The sequence below is a fragment of the Oncorhynchus masou genome, chromosome 30, assembly GCF_036934945.1.
Source record: "Oncorhynchus masou masou isolate Uvic2021 chromosome 30, UVic_Omas_1.1, whole genome shotgun sequence".
Lineage (NCBI taxonomy): Eukaryota > Metazoa > Chordata > Actinopteri > Salmoniformes > Salmonidae > Oncorhynchus > Oncorhynchus masou.
Genome location: NC_088241.1, coordinates 24,082,555 through 24,107,153, shown reverse-complemented (window position 1 = coordinate 24,107,153; position 24,599 = coordinate 24,082,555). Strand labels below are relative to the sequence as shown.

The window sequence follows — 24,599 nt, the reverse complement described above, 5'->3', positions numbered from 1 at the left end:
ACAGGCCCAGCTGGAAGGGTTCATTGCCCCCAAAAGTGACCCCTTCATTCCACAAGTGATCAATAACTGGCAGATTTCAGATCGTCCAACACAGCATTATGTAATAAGTCTACTTCATAACCATAAAGCCTTGCATTACTATAGCGGAATAAATAAAACAATTCTAATAATTTGTTCACATTCTTTATTTTATGACATGTATATTTGGAGAAAAATTGTCACTTTTCTTTTCCAAAAGTGCTGTACATAACCTGGGTGCCAGTGTGTTTCTGCTCTCTAGCCAACTCCTTATGGAATTGTCATGCCAAATTTGACAGTTCCATAAGGAGTTAGCAAAAGAATGAAAACAGACTGGCATCCAGGCTATGCAGTACAAATGTACTTTTTTTGGATGACACTCATCCTTTCACTTCGCAGTGAAACTCCTTATGAGTTTAAGTAATAGTTTGACGCAACATTGATCGTTGTCACTTCGTCGAAGGTCACTCAGGATTAGGTTAAGGCGTCAAGCGATTAGGTTGATCAAAATCGAATACACTCAATGCAACCTAACCCAAATCACTTTCCATCAAGATGCCAAGGGTAGGTACCAAGACAACTTAAAACAAGTCATTACAATGACAGGGTCATTAAAATAAATATTTATTAGAAATGACCCAATTTGGTGTCTCGAACCCCAGACTAGCGCTTCGATCTCTTGGCTTTCTTGCCCTCGCTGGGCGCTGTAGGCATCTTTCTGTTCTTGTTCTTGACGTTGTGTGTTTCGTAATAGCGCGTTCCAACTTTCTTCACCTTCTGAGCACGATCCGCTGCTCTCCTCTGCAGAGGGGGGGACACAAATGAGGGAGATTTAAGCTTAAGGAGGAACAGGGCCGGCCTTCCATTAACAATAGCGGTAGGGGGAGTGGCTTTCCATCAGAGGCGTCCAGTCAAGATGGATGGGCCTGTTTGATGTCAAACAGCAGGGTAAGTGAACATGCAGTACCTGCTTGGATGTTAAACTTCTGTGTGGACGTGTGGGCTCCTCTGCCTCCTCGGTTTTCCTCTTCTTGCCGACCTGTGTTACGGCTGAGGAACAAAAAGGTTGGCAAGTAAGTGGATGACCCATAGGCATGGAATTACTAAAATACTTAATAGGACATTCCCATTGGGGCGGCAGGCAGCCTAGTGGTTAGAGCGTTGGGCCAGTAACCAAAAGGATCGAATCCCTGAGCTGACATGGTAAAAATCTGTCGTTCTGCTCCTGAACAAGGCAGTTAACCCATTGTTTCCCGGGCGTGGAATACGTGGATTTCAATTTAAGGCAGCCCCCCGTACCGCTCTGATTCAGAGGCAATGGGTTAAATGTATAAGACATTTCAGTTAACCTGTTGAGTGTAGGTGGCAGTATTTTGATGAAAAAAGTACCCAAATGAAACTGCCTATTTCTCAGGCCCAGAAGCTAGAATATGCATATAATTGTCAGATTAGGCTTGAAAACACTAAAGTTTCCAAAACTGTCAAAATATTGTCTGAGTATAACATTGACATGTTTCTACAAACTTTACGGATACTATTTGGAATTTGTCTGCCCCGTCGTGACCTGCACAAGCCTGGATTTCTGAACAAAAACGCACCAACCAAATGGAGGTATTTTGGATATAAAAAATAATCTTTATCGAACAAAATAGTGTGTAACTGGGAGTCTCATGAGTGCAAACATCCAAAGATCAAAGGTAAGCGATTTATTATTGCTTTTCTGACTTTCGTGACCAATGTACATTGCTGCTAGCTGTTTAATGTTTTGTCTGCTGCGAGAGATGTCCTAACAAACGCTTGGATAGCTTTTGCTGTAAAGCTTTATTGAAATCTGACACGCCAGGTGGATTAACAACAAGCTAAGCTGTGTTTTGCTATATTGCATTTGTGATTTCATGAAAATTAAATATTTTTAGTAATTTAATTTGAATTTGGCGCTCTGCAATTCAGCGGATGTTGACAAATGATCCCGCTAAAGGGATCGGTGCGCCAAGAAGTTAAGGGCATTCAGTTGTACAACTGACTAGGTATCCCCCTTTATATGGTTTGATTGCTTGTTTGGTGGTCAGTTTAACAGTGGTCTTTGGCCAAATACCTACTCTAGTTATACATTTTATCTGCTGCCATCCATGAAGACTTGTGTAAAGGAAGGTGCATATTTTGCGAGAAGGCCCTTTTATTCTTTGATGGAATACATTTCATGGGAAAATAAATCCCATGACTGACACTAAAGTTGATCTCAGATTGAATGTCTGGAGGGAGGTTAACCTCCCCTTTCATGTAACAAAAAAGTAATGACCATCATGCTTTTAGGGTAAAGAGGATCATTTTGTAAATGTATTAAACTGCAAGTTTGACCAATTCCAGTCCTTTTCAATTTGAAATGTATATATTTTTAAATCCATACGACAGAAATCCATCAGTGACAGAACTTTAACCCCTGCATTTGGGATGTCAGGTAAAAGGAAGGAAAATCACAATTAAATTGAAATTAAGTTGTTACCTTTAGGTTGTGGGTTATTCCCCGCCTGCTTCACTTTCATGTCTGTGAGCACTTTGTCAGAAAGTGCCTTCGGAATCCTGTACAAAAAAAAGAAGAGACGTCACATAACCTCATTACTCCCTAAACATCCAGACGGTTTAGTCCAGTAGTTATTCGCTGAGCCAACAATGGAAAGCAAATTGGCCGCAGATGACTCTTATTTGACGTTGTTGAGCGAGGGGGCGTGAGCTGAAGTTCTCCAGCGAGAGAGAGACGGTAGGTGAGTGTGCGGAACAAATCAACAAATGATAAACCCCATCGATCAGACAGAACAGTATGAGCAGCTGCCAATCATGTGTCACCTCAAAGGACCCAGGCACCCTTCAGCTCTCTCTATGGCTTCATCCCAAATGGCATCTTATTTCCTGCATAGAGCACTATTTTTGTAGTACACTATATAGGGAATAGGGTGCCACTTGGGACAGAGCTATGTCCGTCTTTTGGGCAAGCTCTGGGGTTGATGGGAGCTTAATTAAGCATATATTCAAAACAAGACTGAAATGATAAGTGGTGGGGAGAACTGAGAAGAATAAGGCAAACCGGATGGCGGAGAAGCGCTTGAGTCTGGCCCGGTCCAGGAACTGCTTGTACTTTGCAATCTTCCCGTCCAGCTCGCGGATCGTCTCACGAGAACTCTTTTTTTCCTCCACCTTGGCAGGCTGACCGGCTGGGGTGGTGGCAGCGGCCTCAGCGTCACCGGCTGCTGTCTCCCCATCCTCCTTCTCTTCCTCTCCATTTTCCTCTTCCTCGCTATCCTTCTCCACGTCCGAGCCGGACAGGTCAGAGAAAGCGAGGTCATCCGTCTGCACGGGTGCCAGGTCTTCGTCGTTGAACTCGGGCGCCACGTTGATCTTGCCGAAATTCTGCCGGACATTGGAGAGGATCTTCTGCACCTGCTCATGTTTGTGTTTCTGCTGTTGCTGGGCCTCCTGCTCGGCCGACACTGCAGCCACCATCTCCATGCACTGCTCCTCTGTTGCTCCTTCTTCCTGTACACACTCTGTAGCGTCTGGTGCCCCCTCCACTGGCAATTTATCCTTGCCCTGAAAACACCACACCAGTCAGTACAGCTTTCATAATCATGGCTAGGTTTCGATTCACCTGAAGTGGGCACTTGCAGTTATTCACGTGGATTTAAAAATGGAAACTACCTTCAGCCAATGCCTACACCAATCCAATTAAATCCACAATGGGGAGTGTGTGAAAGTGCACACTTCAGGAGAAAGGTAGAGAATCGGGATGCATGCAGACCATGTGTACATTTCAGAGTGGACAATCTTGTTGCTCACCTGAGATGACCACAACGGAAATAAGACTGGGTTTTAGCCTCAATCATTTTAATGTCTGCATTGTTGTCCTGGGCTGGAGCAGCTTTATATCTATTTTTACTTGTCAAATAAATAAAATAAAAAGATAACTTGAGCAAAGAAAGTCAACGTGACCATGCATGCACTCTTGGCAAGTCCTGTGATGATATTTTACATTTAGCCAGAGGGTGGCAGACTATAACTAGAATATGTGCTAACATTACTGTTGGGAATGTCTTTGTTTTTGTATGCGAGACAGAGGGTTTTATTCCAGCCGTTCGTCCACCCCTCACCTCATGCTCTTCCTCACAGCCAGGGGGTTTTACGAAGAAGGGGATGCGTCCTCTCTGCCAGTCGTTCAGCACCATTTTGGAGACACAGGTAAGGTCTGGCTCACCCCCCTGCAACAGATCATGCATTAGGGAAACATGAGAAGAAAATAAAAGTAGGAATAAATGGAGCATCCTTATACAGACCTTGTGCCACTTGGATTGATGAGTTCCAAATAAGCTTTAGGGTCAAGTGTAGAATTTCAAACTGATCAAAAAAAGGCCCATACAAAAACTGTATGTTTAGGGAAGATCATTTACCACTGACCTATTGCTTCTCAAATACACAAAGATAAATCCTGAACATACACCTTTCAGGACTAATATATATTGTGACACTCCAATTCCATTGACCACAAAGAGTTATAAAGCTAATTCAGACAGATAAAAGATGGTCAGACAAGCAGCCCAGACAATGTAGCCTGGTGGTCTCAGATCTGTGCTCTGTGTTACCAATCCCTATGGTCATTAGCATGCCAAACGACAACCATAGGGGTTGGCTATGAAGCACAAACAGATCTGGAGCGACCAACAGCCTACAGTCAATGACCCTGGACTGTGACTCCAGCCCCCTTTGATACACTCCGGGGAGATGTTAATTAAGTACCAAACAAGAAACAACTGACTGAAACAGGGAGGGACTATCTGGGGTTGTCCAATAAGAAACACTTTTTGTTTTCCATTCAAATGTTTTGCTACGGTGTGCGCCAATTAATATGACCCAGGCCCTGACCTTGAGGAGCTTGCCCATGCGCATCGCCAGTTTCTCCAGGAAGTCCTCTGGGGAGCTCCAGGTGGGGATGCGGTACGTCTTCTGGATGTACTCTGGTTTGGCCCGCTCTAGCACCGCCGGGATATGCTCCTCCGGGTTACGGATCTTCTCCACTTGCACCTGGGAAACAGCAGTGAAGCGTACAATGATACACTTGTTAGGTTAGAAATGGTACAGGTTTAGACATGGAAGTATACAAAATTATCAGTGAGAAAGTTAGGACACACAAATATCATACCCCCAAAACATGCTAACCTCTCACCATTACATTAACAGGGGAGGTTAGCAATTTTTGGGAGGGGAGTATGCTATTTGTTCATCTAACTTTCTCAACCATCATTATTCACTATTCATTAAGGACTATCTGTAATCATGGTAGCATCCACATTAATATACAAGTGTTCGGAAACATTCTATTCACCATGAAAGTGACACCAAAATGATACATTATTTACCATTAATTTCTATTGGGCACAAAATAATCTGAAACAAACAGCAAATGCATCCAACAAGTTTGGCATCACAAGCTTGACGAAATCATTGCATGCCAGGAATATAGGACCAAATACTAAACTTTTGACTATTTTAATACTGAAGTGAATTTGTCCAAATATTTTTGTTCCCCTAAAATGGGGGGGGGCACAAAAAGTACATTTCCAAACAGTTTACCCAACATGGATGAAAATACCCTCGAATTAATGCCGACCGTCTGCACTTTAACCATTTCAAATCCAATGTGCTGAAGTTACAGAGCCAAAACAAACCATTTTCCACCGTCCCAATACTTTGAACTCACACACACACACACACACACAACCCTGCCAACTCAAATAAAATATAATAAATGGTTTTCCACAAAACAAGAACCACCATATAGATTATTGATTGAGAAAAATAATAACATACCACTCCTTTCAACACGATGTCACTTTCGCTGTCTTCAGAGGGGTAAACGACACCGGGGCAGTCGATGAGGAAGATGCGTCGCATCAGAGTGATGTACTGCCACACCTGGAAGAAGAGACCGGGCCCAAGATCAGCTAAGTAACAGGATCTAATGATTTTATACTCGGAGCCTATTCACAACTTTTCACCGGTTTGGGACAATCACATTTGATAATGTAGCAGAAATAAAGACCCTAGTGCATCAACATAAACAAAACAGATCTTAAAAAGAGGATAGACCATTCAGAGCGCACCACAGAACTGTCCACATGTACTTTGTCAGCTAAAAACGAACACCAAAACGAACACCAAAAGCACTAGCTTATGTCAATCGACTATCCCCCATAGTACAAAAGTTTAACTATTGTTTTCAGTGCAAGAAATAAATATTTCTCAAATGTTCCATTAGCGGGAAAACACCATTTTCAAAAGTGACCACAAATGCGATTATGCATATAATGCTTTTATTAAATCTTGTCTTTACATATACTAAATAAAATGTGTGAAATTTGTTTTGATTTAGAATGGACCATTACCATGCACCTCTCGAAACAGGGGTAGGTGGAAAAAATACACGTCATCTATGCTTGAATAGCAAATGGAAGACGCTTTTCCCCGTGGTTTATTTTCATGCCAGCCAGGTAGGCTATACTCCTGTTGCAAAGACAAGCAATGCGCTTAATATTAGGAAAGTTGAGAAATTAATATAGTAGGCCTAGCCTATAGAAAACTGATGGGATTCTCTTTTAATAGAAGCGATCACGCTGTTTTCTCACACAATTGCATAGCTTATAGAAATGTTGCGCAACATGAGCTCATGGGCTCTCATGAAGTGTTTGATTAGATTTTTGATCACATTTGCATCGATATCAGTGTGAATAGAGGGGACAATAGAGTGCTCAGTACCTGGCAGTTTGGCAGGCTACTAATGATCATCAGCAGCATCAGAGCTTGGAGAAGCCTAATTACCGTGACTAAACGGTCACACAGAATTTGACTGACTTCATGACTCGTGACTGCTGGTGTGGTGGTAATACGGTCAACGTAACAGCCCTAAATCAGGCCTACCACCGCCGTGTCGTCGGCAAACTTAATGTGTTGAGTCCGGCCTGGCCACTCAGTTGTGGGTGAACAGGGAGTACAGGAGCACACATCCAGAGAGCCCCCCATGTTGAGGGTCAGAGAGGCAGATGTGTTGTTTCCTACCCTACTACCTGGGGGGCGACCAATCAGGATCTAATTTAGGTCTGATTTAGGTTGTTTATCTACTTGTCCAGAGTCAGACGAACTCATGAATACCATTTTTATATGGCAGCGTGCAGTTTGGCGATTGAAGTTCGCTTAGCGCAATTGCTGGAAATCTCCCGGTACAGTAGCCAGCGCCTCTCAAAAGCAGGGAAATAGACCTAACTACACCAAAACTGGGTGGTTGGTCATTTATAGTCTTACAAATCTATACATAGTAATCAATATTTTATACATTTGTTAATTTCAATGATAATCATATGAAATGAGTTTCTATCCTCATTCTCTGAACAGTTGTTGTATAGAGATCACAATGTTGTATTGGTCTCAATGGCGCTGCCTGTGTGCTTACAGACGCCATAATGGGACAGAAAACATTACTAGCTCTATAAATCTCTATGCAACAACGGGGACATAAATGAGGAAGTGGATAGAATCTCGTTTATTATGATTATCAGTGAAAGGAACTATATTTTTTAAATCCATGCTAGTTAAGGATACTATAGTCATCACGTTTCACATTGAATTTTGTAACTACAAAAAGGTAAGACAGTTGAATTTTAATTCTGGTGCCACTCTGCACATATGCTTGTTAGCTAGCTAGCTCTGGTCTAGCTCTCAAACTCTAGGCAGCATTGTGTATTGTAATGGAACAGCGACATGATTAAGGGCTAGCTCTGGTCCAACGTTAGTTAAGCCAAATCTCTGAAATTCAAAGACATTCAAAGTTCCTTCATAGAAGCCACTCCTCTGTAGGTATACATCTGTAGGCCTAATTCAGATAATGCATGTCATAAGAACAAGATTCCCAAAGTCGCACACCGCACCCTACACTACACTTGTCTGTCCAATGTATGTACATAGTCTGTCTGCTCCATAGCAAGCGGTTCTATCCATTGGTGAAGTAATTTAATGTTGAGGTAAATGGAAAAAAGTATTGATTTCAGAGGTTTGAAAAGGAACAAAACAATTGGAAAATAATTTCAGTTCCAACCCCTGGTAAGAAGGTCTATTCCCCTGCTTTTGAGAGGAGCTGGCTACTATACTGAGAATCACATTTCTTTTTCTCTTCTGCCTGAAAACCAATACTCATATCCCAATTTGGACAATGGAAGGAAATATCTGACAAGCTTTTTTTTTATACACAGAAACACAAACATTGCACATCCATTCAAACAACCGGGCGAGAGAGAGCGAGGAGGGCCAGCCCAATGCTGAACAACCTTGTTTGGCCACAGACAAAGGCAGACAGACAGACGCTAGCAGCCTCTGGCAAGAGCCACCTTGCATTGGGCGATAAACTCTTGCTGGTACACGCCGATCTGATAGATCCCAAAGGGGAGAGAAAAAAAACTGATCTTTTTTGCTCACAGCTCTGGCAACAGACGGCCAACTCCGATAGTATGACCCTCAGTGGGGTTTCCAGACCTCCAGATCCACCGTTTGGTTCCAAACAGGATAAATGGGTCCAGAGAGAGGAAATGAAGGATGAGGGTTATTGTTTTTCTTGCTTTTTGGCCACGTCTCTGCCAGGTATAAGACGTACACTACCGTTCAAAAGTTTGGGGTCACTTAGAAATGTTCTTGTTTTTGAAAGAAAAGCAAAAGATTTGTCCATTAAAATAACATCAAATTGATCAGAAATACAATGTAGACATGTATGAAACTCGTCAGTCTATTCTTGTTCTGAGAAATGAAGGCTATTCCATGCGATACATTGCCAAGAAACTGAAGATCTCGTACAACACTGTCGACTACTCCCTTCACAGAACAGATCTGTCTCTAACCAGAATATAAAGAGGAGTGGGAGGCCCTGGTGCACAACTGAGCAAGAGGACAAGTACATTAGAGTGTCTAGTTTGAGAAACAGACGCATCACAATTCCTCAACTGGCAGCTTCATTAAATAGTACCTACAAAATACCAGTCTCAATGTCAACAGTGAAGAGGCGACTCCGAGATGCTGACCTTCTAGGCAGTTACAAAGAAAAAGCCACATCTCAGACTGGCCAATAAAAATAAAAAGATTGAGATGGGCAAAAGAACACAGACACTAGACAGGGGAAGATTGGAAAAAAAGTGTTATGGACAGACAAATCTAATTTTGAAGTGTTCGGCTCACAAAGAAGAACATTGGTGAGACGCAGACAAAATGAAAAGATTCTGGAGGAGTGCTTGACGCCATCTGTCAAGCATGGTGGAGGCAATGTGATGCTCTGGGGTGCTTTGGTGGTGGTAAAGTGGGAGCTTTGTACAGGTTAGAAGGGATCTTGAAGAAGCGAGGCTATCACTCCATTTTACAACGCCATTCCATACCCTGTTGACAGCGTTTAATTGGAGCCAATTTCCTTCTACAACAGCACCAAACTATGCAATAACTATTTAGGGAAGAAGCAGTCAGCTGGTATTCTGTCTATAATGGAGTGGCCAGCACAGTCACCGGATCTCAACCCTATTGAGCTGTTGTGGGAGCAGCTTGACTGTGTGGTACGTAAGATATGCCCATCAAGCCAGTCCAACTTGTGTGAGGTGGTTCAGGAAGCACGGGGTGAAATCTCTTCAGATTACCTCAACAAAACTGACAACTAGAATGCCAAAGGTCTGCAAGGCTGTAATTGCTGAAAATTGAGGATTCTTTGACGAAAGCAAAGTTTGAAGGACACAATTATTATTTATAACCTTGTCAACGTCTTGACTATATTTCCAATTAATTTGACAAACTCATTGTGTATGTTTTCATGGAAAACTAAGACATGTATAAGTGACCCCAAACTTTTGAACGATAGTGTATATAGTCGAGGCGAAGGGTTTAAATACATACACCTCAGCACATCGTCGGGAAGTTACTTAGGCTATGAGTAGTAGCACATTGATACACAAACAGTGCTGCCTGCAACATCCCATTTTGTGTGAGCTCTTAGCAATCAAGGGAATAGCGTGAGATTGTCCCCTCTGCATTGGCCTTTATTGAGATTACATGGACATATGTAATTTGCTCATGACACCTCCGGTATCAATATGGGCTTATGTTCAAGTGTTTTTATTTTGAAGGTATTTTTGAGGGGAATGATACCATACCTTAGTCTCACCAGCGAGGGGTGCCACGTTGCAGACCTTCTTGGAGCGTAGAGTGTTGATGACAGAGCTCTTTCCCACGTTGGGGTAGCCAATGAATCCAACGCTGATCTGTTTCTTGTCTGTGTGGAGCTGAAGAGGCAAAACAAGTTAAAATAGCAGTTTCCTGAACAATAGTCTAAACTTAACCTGTCTTCAATTCTGGAGAGCCACAACTCTAGAAAGCACTTCGACAGAGGCCAATACTAATAAAACTTATGACCATGTAATCTAAAAAAGCTTGTTTTCACCAGAGAAAAATAGCTACTGGAAGCAGATAAGTCTAAACCATGGATGAAAAATCTGTCAAAACCAAGAGGTAGGTATAAATATTAGTCTCTCCACTTTGTCCCGAAAGGTCAATTCTAACAGCCATTTATTTTAACTGTTTCTTTGCCTCGTTATCTCTCTGACATGTCTGTGAGCCGAGGCCAACAACTTAAACCGCTGGAGTGGGGCAAATGCCTAAAGAACCTCAGTTCACACACACACACACACAGAGATCATGGAAACCTTAGTATGTTTTCTACTCAACACGGTTATCTTAAACCCAACAGGGAAAGTGTCAGCGATATACCTTTCAACTTGATTTATGTTAACTAAGCCTCCTCTGAGCATCGAAGGCCCTGTTTTATGGCCCGTGCATACCAACAATAGCTCGGCAGCAGATGGGAGAACCGTGTGTGGAGCCGCACGCTCAAAAGGGTGGTTAGAGTAGGGCGCCATGACAAAAGTTGCCCATTTGTACCAACCTCTGCCCCTTAAGGGCCTACTTTTGACCAATTGGGGAGTTTAGTTCAGTCCGTGTGGAGTGGGAGACTCATGTGTGAGAAAGTGGTACCTACCTTGCCAAACTGCCTGAGGAGTTGGATGAGGGAGCCCTTGCCGAACGAGTTGGTGAGGCTGGCATGGAAGGCCAGGGTGGGGTACTCTGTGGAGAGCACGGCTACCCAGCGTTTCTGGTTTGAAGACAAAACAGACAGACCTAAGTCAGACAGACATGGACATACATTTACTCTACGTGAAATTGTGATTAGTTTGCCCAGAACGTGTGTCAGTATGAAAGGAAAGTGTGTAGATTGCAGCCTACAAACCAGGCGAATGTCAAACCCATCAAATATCCTGCAAGTATGCACAATTCAGTTGGCCATTGAAAAATGTCTAGAAATGTATCATTAGGGTAAGGCATCATCTTCTCTGATGCTGATGGAGTAAATAATATAAATACATAAATTATAAAATAGCACTGGTTTTACTAAAATAGAAAACAGATACATTTCTTAATGTATTATGGTCAGACAAATTACTGTTATCACTGAACAACAACGTGAAATCTAATTAAAAGATTTGACACCGTTTTTTGCTTGCGTGCCATTATTGCTAGTTAGACTAGCCTAAACCATACTTAAAGGGAGATGGCAAAGACATGTGTTCTGATTGGTCTGCATTTGTTGTGATTGGATTGCAGATAGAACTTCCTAGTTTATTTTTCACTTCATTTACTTTTTTTATAAATATAACTTCACAGACATGAGAAAGAAAAAAACACCTAAAAGATCTATTTTTGATTTTTTTTTTAAATGTTAGTCAGACATAACTACAAATCGAGACCTTGGGACATAAGATTTTTTTTACTTGATTTGCTCAGAATGCATGACTTGGATTTGAGACTCGGCCCTTGTGACTTGGCCTGACCTCTGGGCTCGGCCCTAATTGATGTGCTCTCTGCCACCTGGAGCTGTAGGGCGAGGATAACTGATGCAATCTATATGGATGTATGATCTGTGTTTTTTTTTAAACCTTTATTTAACTAGGCCAGTCAGTTAAGAACAAATTCTTATTTACAATGATAGCCAAACCCGGACAACGCTGGGCCACTTGCGCACCGCCCTATTGGACACCCAATCACGGCCGGTTGTGATACAGCCTGGAATCGAACCAGGGTCTGTAGTGATGCTTCTAGCACAGATTCAGTGCCTTGGACCGCTGTGCCACTCGGGAGCCCCCCAAAAAATGGTGTCAGAAGTGGGAAGTGAGTCAGAAGTGGTAACTCATCTGTACAGGGTGAACACTGAATTACTCTATGCAAAGGGGTTATTGTCTTCAGGAATTCTGTCTTACTTACAATGGTCTCATACCCCACACAAGCCTTTAAATTATGTGACATCCTGTTGAGATTGGGCCTTGGTGATCAGGTTACTATAAACTTGGTGTCGTTTGATTGGTCAATTGTAGTTGTTTTTAGGTTGAAAAGGTTACACCTCAGAAGGTATCAATGGAATCAAGGTCTGTTCGCCCTCTTATCCTGTATCCAGTCCACAGAGGAAGGTTGTATGATCAATTCTCATTTCCTATGCTTCTAGGTCTCTGGCCTAAATCGGCATATTTGTCATGCTTTGTCTTGAAAGCTAAGGTTAAGATCTATAGGCTTGGAATAATGCCTTGTATGCTTGCAACTTAAGCTTTGTGCCTCATTTTACAAAGCCATTAAAACACACTTCTATTTAGAACTCCATTATCAGACATTTCTTGATTGCCTATCACTTTAACTCAAACATAGCCTCATGCATATTGCCATTTATATTTTGGAGTCAAACATATTTTAATAGGCCAATTGCTTAGTCTTATTATGAGACGTACGGGAGGTGTATATACACAGAACAAAAATATCAACGGAACATGCAACAATTTCAAAGATTCTACTGAGTTAGAGTTCCTATAAGGAAATCAGTCATTTTAAATACATTCATTAGGCCCTAATCTATGGATTTCCCATGACTGGGAATACAGATATGCAGCTGCTGGTCACAGATACCTTTTTTTAAAGTGAGGAGAGTGGATCAGAAAAACAGTCCGTATCTGGTGTGATCACCATTTTCCTCATGCAGCACGACGCATCTCCTTAGCATAGAGTTGATCAGGCTATTGATTGTGGCCTGTAGAATGATGTTCCACTCCTTTTCAATGGCAGTGAGAAGTTGGTGGATAATGGCGGGAACTGGAACACGCTGTGGTACACGTCGATCCAGAGCATCCCAAACATTCTCAATCTGGTGAGTATGGAGGCCATGGAAGAACAGGGACATTTTCAGCTTCCAGGAATTGTGTACAGATCCTTGCGACATGGGGCCGTGCATTATCATGCTGAAACATAAGTTGATGGCGGTGGATGAATTCCACGACAACGGACCTCAGGATCTTGTCATGGCATCTCCACGCATTCAAATTACCTTCAATAAAATGCAATTGTGTTCATTGTCCGTAGCTTATGCCTTGCCCATACCACAACCCCACCACGGGGCACTCTGTTCACAACGTTGACATCAGCAAACCACTCGCCCAAACACACGGTCTGCCATCTGCCTGGTATAATTGAAACCGGGATTCATCCCTGAAGAGCACACTTTTCATTGTGACAGTGGCCATCAAAGGTAAGCATTTGCCCATTGAAGTCAGTTACGATGCTGAAAAGCAGTCAGGTCAAGATCCTGGTGACGACGACGATCACACAGAGGAGCTTCCCTGAGACGGTTTCTGACAGTTTGTTCAGAAATTCTTTGGTTGTGCAAACCCAGTTTCATCAGCTGTCCGGGTGTCTCAAGACGATCCCGCAGTTGAAAAAGCCAGATGTAGAGGTCCTTGGCTGGCGTGGTTACAAGTGGTATGTGGTTGTGAGGCCAGTTGGATTTACTGCTAAATTCGCAAATGATTTTGGAGGCGGCTTATGGTAGAGAAATTAACATTCAATGCTCTGGCAACAGCTCTGGTGGACATTCCTGCATTCAGCATGCCAATTCATATCTCCCTCAAAACTTGAGACATCTGTAGCGTTGTGTGACAAAACTGCACATTTAGAGATGGGCCTTGAACTTCTTCGATATAGGGGGCGCTCTTTTAATTTTTGGATAAAAAAACGTTCCGGTTTTAAACAAGATATTTTGTCACGAAAAGATGCTCGACTATGCATATAATTGATAGCTTTGGAAAGAAAACACTGACGTTTCCAAAACTGCAAAGATATTATCTGTGAGTGCCTCAGAACTAATGCTACAGGCGAAACCAAGATGAAATTTCATACAGGAAGTGCCCCAGATTTTGAATGTGATGTGTTCCAATGTCTCCTTATATGGCTGTGAATGCGCCAGGAATGAGCCTTCACTGTCTGTCCTTTCCCCAAGGTGTCTGCAGCATTGTGACGTATTTGTAGGCATATCATTGGAAGATTGACCATAAGAGACAACATTTACCAGGTGTCCGCTTGGTGTCCTCCTCCGAAATTGCGCAATCTCCAGCTGCGTGCACTTTTCCATTTGGTTCAGAGGAGAAAGGCAACTGCCACGAATGATTTATCATCGAATAGATGTGTGAAAAACACCTTGAGGATTGATTCTAAACAACGTTTGCCATGTTTGTCGATATTATGGAGTTAATTTGGAAAAAAGTTTGGCGTTGTAATGACTGAATTTTCGGGGTTTTTTCTTAGCCAAAAATTTGATGAACAAAACAGAGCGATTTCTCCTACACAAATAATATTTTTGGAAAAACTGAACATTTGCTATCTAACTGAGTCTCCTCATTGAAAACATCCGAAGTTCTTCAAAGGTAAATTATTTCATTTGAATGCTTTTCTTGTTGCCTGCTGAATGCTAGGCTTAATGCTATGCTAGCTATCAATACTCTTACACAAATGCTTGTGTAGCTATGGTTGAAAAGCACATTTTGAAAATCTGAGATGACAGTGTTGTTTACAAAAGGCTAAGCTTGTGAGCCAATATATTTATTTCATTTCATTTGCGATTTTCATGAATAGTTAACGTTGCATTATGGTAATGAGCTTGAGGCTTTGATTACGCTCCTGGATACGGGATTACTCAACGCTAGAGGTTAACAGTGTACGGGCCTTCTTTTTTACTGCCTTTGTATTGTCTCCAGCACAAGGTGCACCTGTGTAATGATTATGCTGTTTAATCAGCTTCTAGATATGCGACACCTGTCAGGAGGATGGATTATCTTGGCAAAAAATAAATGCTAACAAGGATGTAAACACATTTGTGCACAACATTTTAGCGTATGGAACATGTCTGGGCTCTTATTTCAGCTCATGAAACATGGGACCAACACTTGAGATATTGTATTGATATTTTTGTTCAGTGTAATCCTCATATACGATACTTATTACCCCACTACACGTGTATTTGTCTCAGGATAAAAGGGGTCTCTTACCGTGACCCAGGTGGGGATGAGGTCGCACTTGTTGAGCACGAAGATCAGGTGCTTCCAAGGCTTCTCCTTCCTCATGTAGGTCTCGATGCTCTGCGAGCGCGTACCCATGGGGTCGCGGGCATCCAACACCTGTATGATGACGTCTGACGAGTCTATCACCTGCGGGTTAAGGAGTGAGATTGAGAGAGGAAGCAGATTCAGGGTTTGAGAGTTCTTAGTTGATCTAAAATCCCTATACTTCAGGGATGCAAACCGATGAGGGCCCAAAAATGTGCCAGAAAGAGGTTGTTAAAATACCAACTTCATACGATATAATAGAAAAGGCCAAGGCAGAACATAGCTGATTTGCTCATATTTAAAGGCCTCAATGTAGGAAGGAGTATAAATGCAATGATCCTCTTTCCCGCTCACTCAGTCACACATCCCTCTCACACACTCCTCCCAAATGTTAGGCACCAAACAGAATTTAAGGAACACCAGAAAAACACATTTTTATTCAGATTTAGCTTAGAATTACATTGATTATGCATATGCAGCCTACGTTTGAAGCATCTATCCCTATTCCTCTATCCCTGTGCCAGCAAAATGTGTGCATAACCATGGTACCATGTTGTTAGCTAACATGACTAAACAAGGTTGCTTGTTATCAAACCAAAAACTTGCGGCCCATGAGTAGTATAAAAACAGCCTGTGACATGATTTATAAAATTATATAACATTAGCCCCAATTTGCAGTAAAAAGTGGTTTGGAACTTTATTTTCAGTGATGTAAAAGGTACAAGCATGACTGTCACTGTGCTCCATTTTTACTCTATGGCAGTGACTGAGGCTGCATGACAACAAAGCTTAGTCAGACTGGCCTGCTTTAGCCTTACAGGTGAAATGAAAAGATGCATATTCAACCCCATTACTGCCTGCACACCCCAGCTCGCCATCAAGGCTAAATAACATTTTTTTTTTAACTGATAGAGCTGAACAGAAAGAATGGAGGGAGAAAAGCAGCTGAGTAGACTAATGGCTAGTTAGGGGATGCGGAGAGCTGCTCACAGCCATCACACGTGATTTTATTGGATGAAGAGTTCCGTTATGCTATATCGGTCATCACGCTCTGAACTTTGATATTCTATTTGGAGGAAGAGTAGGGATGCATTCTGTCATTCATTTCGATATGAGAAACATACAGTGGCAAGTTCGCATCCCTGATACCTGCACCGTACGTAGCATCTATTAGGAAAGATCAAGGTGAACTACAATAAACATTCCTATATCAATCCGATAGAAAGATGCTGTACCTTGTAGAGTTCTCCCCAAATCCTCTTCGACTGGCCCTTCTTGAAAATCTCCTCACGAGCTTCCTCTCTGTGTATAGATAACATACAGTTCAACAGGTGCCCACACCCTAACAATAACCACAGACTGGAACTGCTCATGTGGACCGACATACAGTCAAAACCTAGGCTATGTTATCAAAACAAAGAAAATTTAGTATTAATCATAGAATTGGGGTAGTAGTAAATAGAAAATGGTTAATAGTTATTGGTAGACATTGAATACCTGAAAAAGCACAGTACTGTTTGAAGGCATTGTCACTGTCAGTCAAAGTGACATCAGTGACAGTAGCCAGTGACAGAATTAACAGTGCCAAAGTGACAGGAGGTACTGCACTTACCTGACCCCGTCGTCCTCGGTGACCAGGTCGCGGTCCTTCTCAGCGCTGTAGGTCTGTGCCGAGACCTCGGCCTGTTCTGCCAGGTCCTTCACATCTCCCACCATCAGGCTGGGTCGTTTACGCTGCGCCTTGGGCCCGAACGTGGTCTCAAAGCCCTCGGTGTCCAGGATGTGTACCTTAGAGTTCTGCAGAAGATTGTGGCCATGGGGGGGAGATGGGGAGAGATAATTTAGACAAAATTGCTTGACAGACTGCATTGGTTAGATGACAGGAGGAGAAAAAGGGGCTTTTGCAATCTATTTGAGAGGCCATTCTATCACAGCTGCTTCCTGAGAGAAGCAGCAGGAGGGAGACATTCGGAAGACAGACAAGGGGAAGACTTTACGATAGATGTGAAAGACGGATGTGGAAATGTGGGACGATAGATGCAATTACCTCTGTGCTGCACTCTCTTATGGTTTTCAATGGGTGTCTGAGCTCTACAACCACAAGTGTCCTCAAAACATAACGTCTGCAAGTTGTTCAGCTGCCTAACAGACAAACCACAGCCCTGGGGGGCTGGAGGAGAGCAGCTCTGTGCTCGCACAACATATTTATGGCCGCCTGCGTTGTGTAGTGTGGCTTTGTAATGGTGCATGCAATGCAAAATAAATGCTTCCATTAAAGCAACAGCTATTTCTCTCACTGCGAAGAAACAAGCAGAACTAAAACACAACGGCTTGGAGGTTGTTACAGCTGGAACAAAACTCTTGGGTGGAACCGTGGTGGAGAGAAAGAACAGTGATGTAGAATTCCATGTGTGTTCCGTGTGAGGTATATGTTAGGTTATAATTAGTTGGTGCAAACCGCAAAGCTTTATGCGACGGAGCTGGTGGCCATGTTCCAGGGGTTCCACCAATAAACAACGGTGGAGAACACACACACAACACACAGAACCCCAAGTACGCAGTGAAACGGTCAATAAACTGCATTGTCTGTGCCAGATCTTATTAGGAGTTAAATACCCTCCAACACAGCCGTAAAAGGAAGCCATAGTCCTATTCAAACACGGAGAGAAAGAGAAAACAAACAGTTTATGGATCTTGTCAAAAGCAATGATGTTTAAGATTTCAGCTTCACTTTGACTACCCGCCAGGATGTTTTGGAGGTCGTTCTTTCTAAAACTATGCGTCCATCACCTCCCGTTTCATTCTTCCACCCCTTCTGGTCTTTTTTTGCAGCATTATATTGCTAACCCTAGCTTTTAAAATTAACAGTAAATGACAACAAAAAAAATCCTTGAAGGGGAGCAAAAACTCCAAATATGTGTTACCGACTGAAGACAGAAACTATGGTGAAAACATCACCATAAAATAGAATAAGAGACCTGACAAAGACCATGGCGAGAGAACACTCTGCCAACAAACAGTGAAGAGCAGGAACAGATCGAGAACCAGAATTGACATCCAATTAAAAATAATTTATGCAACATATCTGGACTTGCTCACATTGCTTTGGCATGGGGCTCAATTCCCTGAAATGGCCTAAGACATAAAATGGCAAGAGAAGGAAGGAGGAGTGGGGAAAGCAGGGAGAGTAAAAAAGGAAAAGGCCATTCATCTCCAACAGCTTTGAGCATCTTGAAAGGTCTTACACGCATATGGAGCTATTTAGAGGGAAAAGAACACTGAAACTCAGTCAACAACAATGTTCAGAGAGAACATGAAGAACTGGACAGAAGTGTTGCTTGGAGACATTTGGGGCGTTTTTAGCAGGGCAAAATGGACAATAAGTCAAATAGTGATAAATTTGACCATGTTGCTTGATAACAAATACAAGGACACTCACTGCACATTAGTGGCAGGGCTCTGGACAATTACTCAGTGCCAAGTAATACAGAAATGGTAGACTGATTAAAAAAGCTATTATTTCATCTAACATATACAGGGAATGCATGATTGATATTTTGATATGAAACCTGTCAAAAAAGGATCCAGAATTATCAGATTTTTGCTCTTTGTGCATATCGGCCTATAAGCTATAATACTTACATCCAAAGGAAGAGGGATCTCAAAACATCTAGCTAGATTGATAACTATAAATATGATAGTGTTTCTATATAGCCATGTAGGACAATTGATTAATCCATCAGTAAAATGTGGGCTAATGTCCTACAATCATTTTTTTAATACATACAGTTGAAGTCAGAAGATTACATACACTTAGGTTGAAGCCATTAAAACTCATTTTTCAACCACTCCACAAATCTCGTTAACAAACTATAGTTTTGGCAAGTCGGTTAGGACATCTACTTTGTGCATGACACAAGTAATTTTTCAAACAATTGTTTACAGGCAGAATATTTCACATTCACATACACTAACTTTACCGTGCCTTTAAACAGCTTGGAAAATTCCAGAAGATTATGTCATGGCTTTAGAAGCATCTTACATTTTGAGTCACTTGGAGGTGTACCTGTGGATGTATTTCAAGGCCTACCTTCAAACTCAGTGCCTCTTTGCTTGACATCATGGGAAAATCAAAATAAATCAGCCAAGACCTCAGAAAAAAATAATTGTAGACCTCCACAAGTCTGGTTCATCCTTGGGAGCAATTTCCAAACACCTTAAGGTACCAAGTTCATCTGTACAAACAATAGTACGCAAGTATAAAACACCATGGGACCACGCAGCCGTCACATTGCTCAGGAAGGAGACGCGTTCTGTCTCCTAGAGATGAACGTACTTTGGTGCGAAAAGTGCAAATCAATCCCAGAACAGCAGCAAAAAGGACCTTGTGAAGATGCTGGAGGAAACAGGTACAAAAGTATCAATATCCACAGTAAAATGAGTACTAAGTCAACAACCTGAAAGGCCACTCAGCAAGGAAGAAGCCACCACTCCAAAACTAGCATAAAAACACCAGACGACAGTTTGCAACTGCACATGGAGAAATGTCCTCTGGTCTGATGAAACAAAAATAGAGCTGTTTGGCTATAATGACCATCGTTATGTTTGGAGGGAAAAGGGGGAGGCTTGCAAGCCAAAGATTATCATCCCAACCGTGAAGCGTGGGGGTGGCAGCATCATGTTGTGGGGGTGATTTGCTTCACAAAATAAATGGCATCATGAGGCAGTACAATTATGTGGATATATTGAAGCAATATCTCAAGACATCAGTCAGGAAGTTAAAGCTTAGTCACAAATGGGTCTTCCAAATTAACAATGACCCCAAGCATACTTCCAAAGTTGTGGAAAAATGGCTTAAGGACAACAAAGTCAAGGTATTGGAGTGGCCATCACAAAACCCTGACCTCAATCCCATAGAAAATTTGCAGGCTAAGAACTGAAAAGGCGTGTGCGAGCAAGGAGGCCTACAAACCTGTCAGGAAGAATGGGCCAAAATTCATCCAACTTATTGTGGAAGGCTATCCCAAACATTTGACCCAAGTTAAACAATTTAATCTACCAAATACCAATAGAGTGTATGTAAACTTCTGACCCACTGGGAATGTGAAAAAGCTGAAATAATTCTCTCTCTTTATTCTGACATTTCACATTCTTAAAATAAAGTGGTGATCCAGGGTCGCCAGGTGCACGGTGGTTCCTCCGACACATTGGTGCGGCTGGCTTCCAGGTTGGATGCGCGCTGTGCGGCTTGGTTGGGTTGTGTATCGGAGGACGCATGACACTCAACCTTCGCTACAACTCCTGTACGGGCTCGGGAGAGACAAGATAGTAGCTACTAAACAATTGGATACCACGAAATTGGGGAGAAAAAGGGGTAAAATTAAAAAAAAATCATAATAAATAAAGTGATGATCTTAACTGACTTAAGACTGGGAATTTTTACAGGGATTAAATGTATGTAAACTTCGGACTTCAACTGTAGGCTGAAGGCCTACTTGATGTAACAAACAGTGGAAGCTTTGAAAACTGTACATTTTCCTGAGGGAAAAGAACTGTGCGCATGGTGGAGGGAGAGAGGCATTTTGAGAAGCTCAAAACGCTACTACAGGAAATTGCCCCCGCAGACCTCCCTGTTGCGACAGAGCCTGGGTAGCAGCCGGCCACAAAACAGGCAGATACTTTCATAGCAGGAATCCTCATAATGCATAGACTATTACAGTTGAAAATAATGGTTTAGAACTATCTACAGGTACGTCGTGTAGCAAAATCACCGGTGGCAGGGGTGCAAAGTTGGCTGACTGCATTAAACTATTTCTTGCAAAACAACGCGATACAGGCAGATTGGTTCACTGTGAAGAGGAGCAAAACAAGCAGGAATAGGCCACAAATATAGCCTGGTTAAACCCGAAAGATCGCTCAATCTGGTGTAACCAGGCTCTAAGAAATTGGCTACCTGAGGAATACGGAGTACTGATTTTACAATAAGTTACCTACTGACTTTCAGCAAAAATAAAGAGAAAGGCACTCAACTTGTACTGCACTGAATCAGATGACTGATGTTTAAAATAAATGGGACAATAAAATGATAGGTGGAGCTGTATTGTTAGATTTCAGTGAAGCCTTTAATTTTATTGATCATAAATTGGGGGAAAAGGAGAAAGAAAAACCTCACTTGATATGGCTTTACATCACATGGTTGGAGAGTTATTTATCCAACAGAACCTAGAAAGTGTTCTTCTAACATCAGATATACTCTTGTGTGTGTACATATACACTGCTCAAAAAAAAAATAAGGGGAACACTAAAATAACACATCCTAGATCTGAATGAATGAAATGTTCTTAGTAAATACTTATTTCTTTACATAGTTGAATGTGCTGACAACAAAAATCACACAAAAATGATTAATGGAAATCAAATTTAATCAACCCATGGAGATCTGAATTTGGAGTGACATTCAAAAGTGGAAAACCACATTATAGGCTGATACAACTTTTATGTAATGTCCTTAAAACAACTAAAAACGAGGCTCAGTAGTGTGTGTGGCCTCCACGTGCCTGTATGATCTCGCTACAATGCCTGGGCATGCTCCTGATGAGGTGGCGGATGGTCTCCTGATATGGTGTTTTATTTTTTGAAAGAAATGTAATATTATTTTAGATGTACTAAATGAAGGTTTAATAAAACTAGTTATCAACATATGTTTAAAAAAAATTACGACCAGTGGTTATGCGGTGACATTTTTTGCAACGGTATTGTTTCCATATCATGATACTAGACCTGCTATCGAGATCAAAATGCTGGTATCGTGACCACACTATAGTGTGCCCAAATTAATATGACCCTGTTTGGTACTTACGTGTGCCTTGACTCTGTCGTGCAGGAGTGACATGGGCAGCCTGCTCCGTTTCATCACCATGCGGTATGGGTCCTTCTTCACTGCACCCATCTCATCCTGGAACTTCTGTAGAGACGACTGCTTGATGACCCGAGTGTTTGCTGAGACAGAGGAGACCAGAGGGGAAGAATTATCCAGTGTGTGTGTGTGTGAGTTGAAGCTACCATCTTATCTCACATACAGATATTTTTAAAAAGGCATAAAAACAGATTTGTTAAAGTTTGCCAGTCATTATTGACAAGAACTTCATCATTCTGTATACAGTTTGAACTTGCTCAGAGCTGATCAATTGTTAGACAAATTGCCATTATACCTGTCCAATCAATAATAAAAACAGACAAGAAAATGTGTGGGTTAACCAGTGACAGTGTGGCAATTGCTGTTAAAAGCACTACTCACCAAACCATTTGATGTTGGGCTCCACTCTGGCCTGTGTCCCATCAGAAACAGTGGACTGGTACGACAAACGCTTGATCACCTGGCCTCTGTTGTTGCTAATGGCAGAGGATGTTACAGGCAAATATATGACAAAACAATCATTTTAAACAAGAAAGAATGAAGGTGAGCTAACTTTGGAATACCAGGAACTAGTGTGCTCTAACTGGGTAATGTGTCAACCCCTGACCTGAGCGTTACACTAGCACTATAGGAAATAGTTCATATGTAAGTCACAGGGCAAGTGTCACATTTTTCCCCCACCCATCATTTACCATCTCTGCTTTTGTCTGTACATATTCAGACGCCTGACAGTTGCTCGGTCCCTCATGCTGTTGCCTGAACCTGCAGGAGTCTTGGGTCGGTCTGTAAAAGGTAGTCATAAGGTAAAGTTACGGTGATATAGCAATTTCATGTCACACACAGTGTTGGAGATTATAGGTGGTGGTATTTCGGGTTAATTAATTGTCAGTGTCAGAACAATATTGGAACTCCATAGAACGTGTAGTTCTCAATGTTGTTATGGAAGTTATGTTGTTTTTTTGGCATAACGTTTGACATAATGTGTAGCTAAATTAGGTAGGTTTTTTTAACCTTTATTTTACTAGGCAAGTCAGTTAAGAACAAATTCTGATTTTCAATGACGGCCTAGGAACAGTGGGTTAACTGCCTGTTCAGGGGCAAAACGACAGATTTGTACCTTGTCAGCTCGGGGATTCGAACTTGCAACCTTTCGGTTAGTAGTCCAACGCTCTAACCACTAGCTCTAACCACTAGGCTACTCTGCCGCCCCAGTTACTGTAGTGAACTAATTATGTCAGTGCCAAACATTGTATACTTTTCAAATTGTAGCTAACACGAATGTCACATATGGACCAAATGTTTCTGCATAGATAACGTTAGTTGGGTACGGTTGGATCTGTCCATTTCGTCTTTTCAGAGAGAAAGTCTATCGGCTTAGCCAGCTAACGTTAGCTAGCTAACATTAGCTGTAAACACACAGTAACGTTACATCGCGCAAGGACTGTAACTTACCAGGATTACTGCTGGCCGCCGAGGTGTTTATCGTGCTTTTCCCCTTGAACCGTGGCTTCACCATCTTGGCAGGTTATCTGACACACAGGTAGACGATGAACAATAAGCGAAAACACTCCAAATGTACAGTGATATCTTCAACTTCTTCTATGTACCCGAACCACGTGTTTTAACTCAGCGTCCCCGCACATTCCGGAAAGACGTCATCAGAGAACGACAGTACGTGTATTTTTTGTGTTTTTTTAAACATTTTTATTTATTGCAGACAAACCAGTATACATACAATAAGTATACAAACAGACAATGATAACATATGCTAGGCGGTACAACAAATTACAGATTAGAAGATTAGCTAATTTGCAGCTTTCTTATTAGAAGAATGTAGAATGTACTGTTCTAATTCCTTATAAACAACACGGAAGAGTGTTTTTTTTATTCATGAATTTCCATTCATGAATATGAATTTTACATTTGCACAATTCGATTTTACGAGGTAAAATTCTGTTTCTTCATCCCTATTATAGTTAAGGAAACACGAGCAGCACACTCTCCCATAAACAAACAATAGTCATCAAGAATATTAACAATTATAAAACTATGAACATACATCCAAACAAATAATTTATTTACATGTAAACAATGCAAAAATAAATGTAAGACTGTTTCTGGATGCTCAACAC

The 24,599-nt window shown here is 41.8% G+C and overlaps 1 protein-coding gene across 1 annotated transcript; it reads right to left on the bottom strand.

Annotated features, from left to right (window-relative positions):
• Positions 1 to 167: 167 nt before the first annotated feature.
• On the bottom strand, positions 168 to 24,107 carry LOC135522391 (nucleolar GTP-binding protein 2-like). Its single transcript, XM_064948593.1, has 16 exons — positions 23,920 to 24,107; positions 23,160 to 23,250; positions 22,849 to 22,943; positions 22,411 to 22,550; positions 17,164 to 17,348; positions 16,787 to 16,853; positions 15,495 to 15,653; positions 11,117 to 11,230; positions 10,236 to 10,364; positions 5,875 to 5,979; positions 4,930 to 5,088; positions 4,161 to 4,268; positions 3,101 to 3,603; positions 2,522 to 2,598; positions 986 to 1,068; positions 168 to 819 (listed from the first exon to the last, which is right to left on the bottom strand). The coding sequence occupies exons 1-16, from the start codon at positions 23,981 to 23,983 to the stop codon at positions 682 to 684; spliced, it is 2,217 nt and encodes a 738-aa protein (XP_064804665.1). The 5' UTR covers positions 23,984 to 24,107; the 3' UTR covers positions 168 to 681.
• Positions 24,108 to 24,599: the final 492 nt, after the last annotated feature.

Bases quoted from the DNA above. Each gene is read 5' to 3' on its own strand.
- LOC135522391 (XM_064948593.1), bottom strand. From the start codon at position 23,983: ATGGTGAAGCCACGGTTCAAGGGGAAAAGCACGATAAACACCTCGGCG. The intron at 10,365-11,116 runs GTAGGTACCACT...TTGCCTCTTCAG, and splicing joins TCCTCAGGCAGTTTGGCAAG to CTCCACACAGACAAGAAACA. The intron at 3,604-4,160 runs GTGAGGGGTGGA...TGGTGTTTTCAG, and splicing joins GCTGTGAGGAAGAGCATGAG to GGCAAGGATAAATTGCCAGT.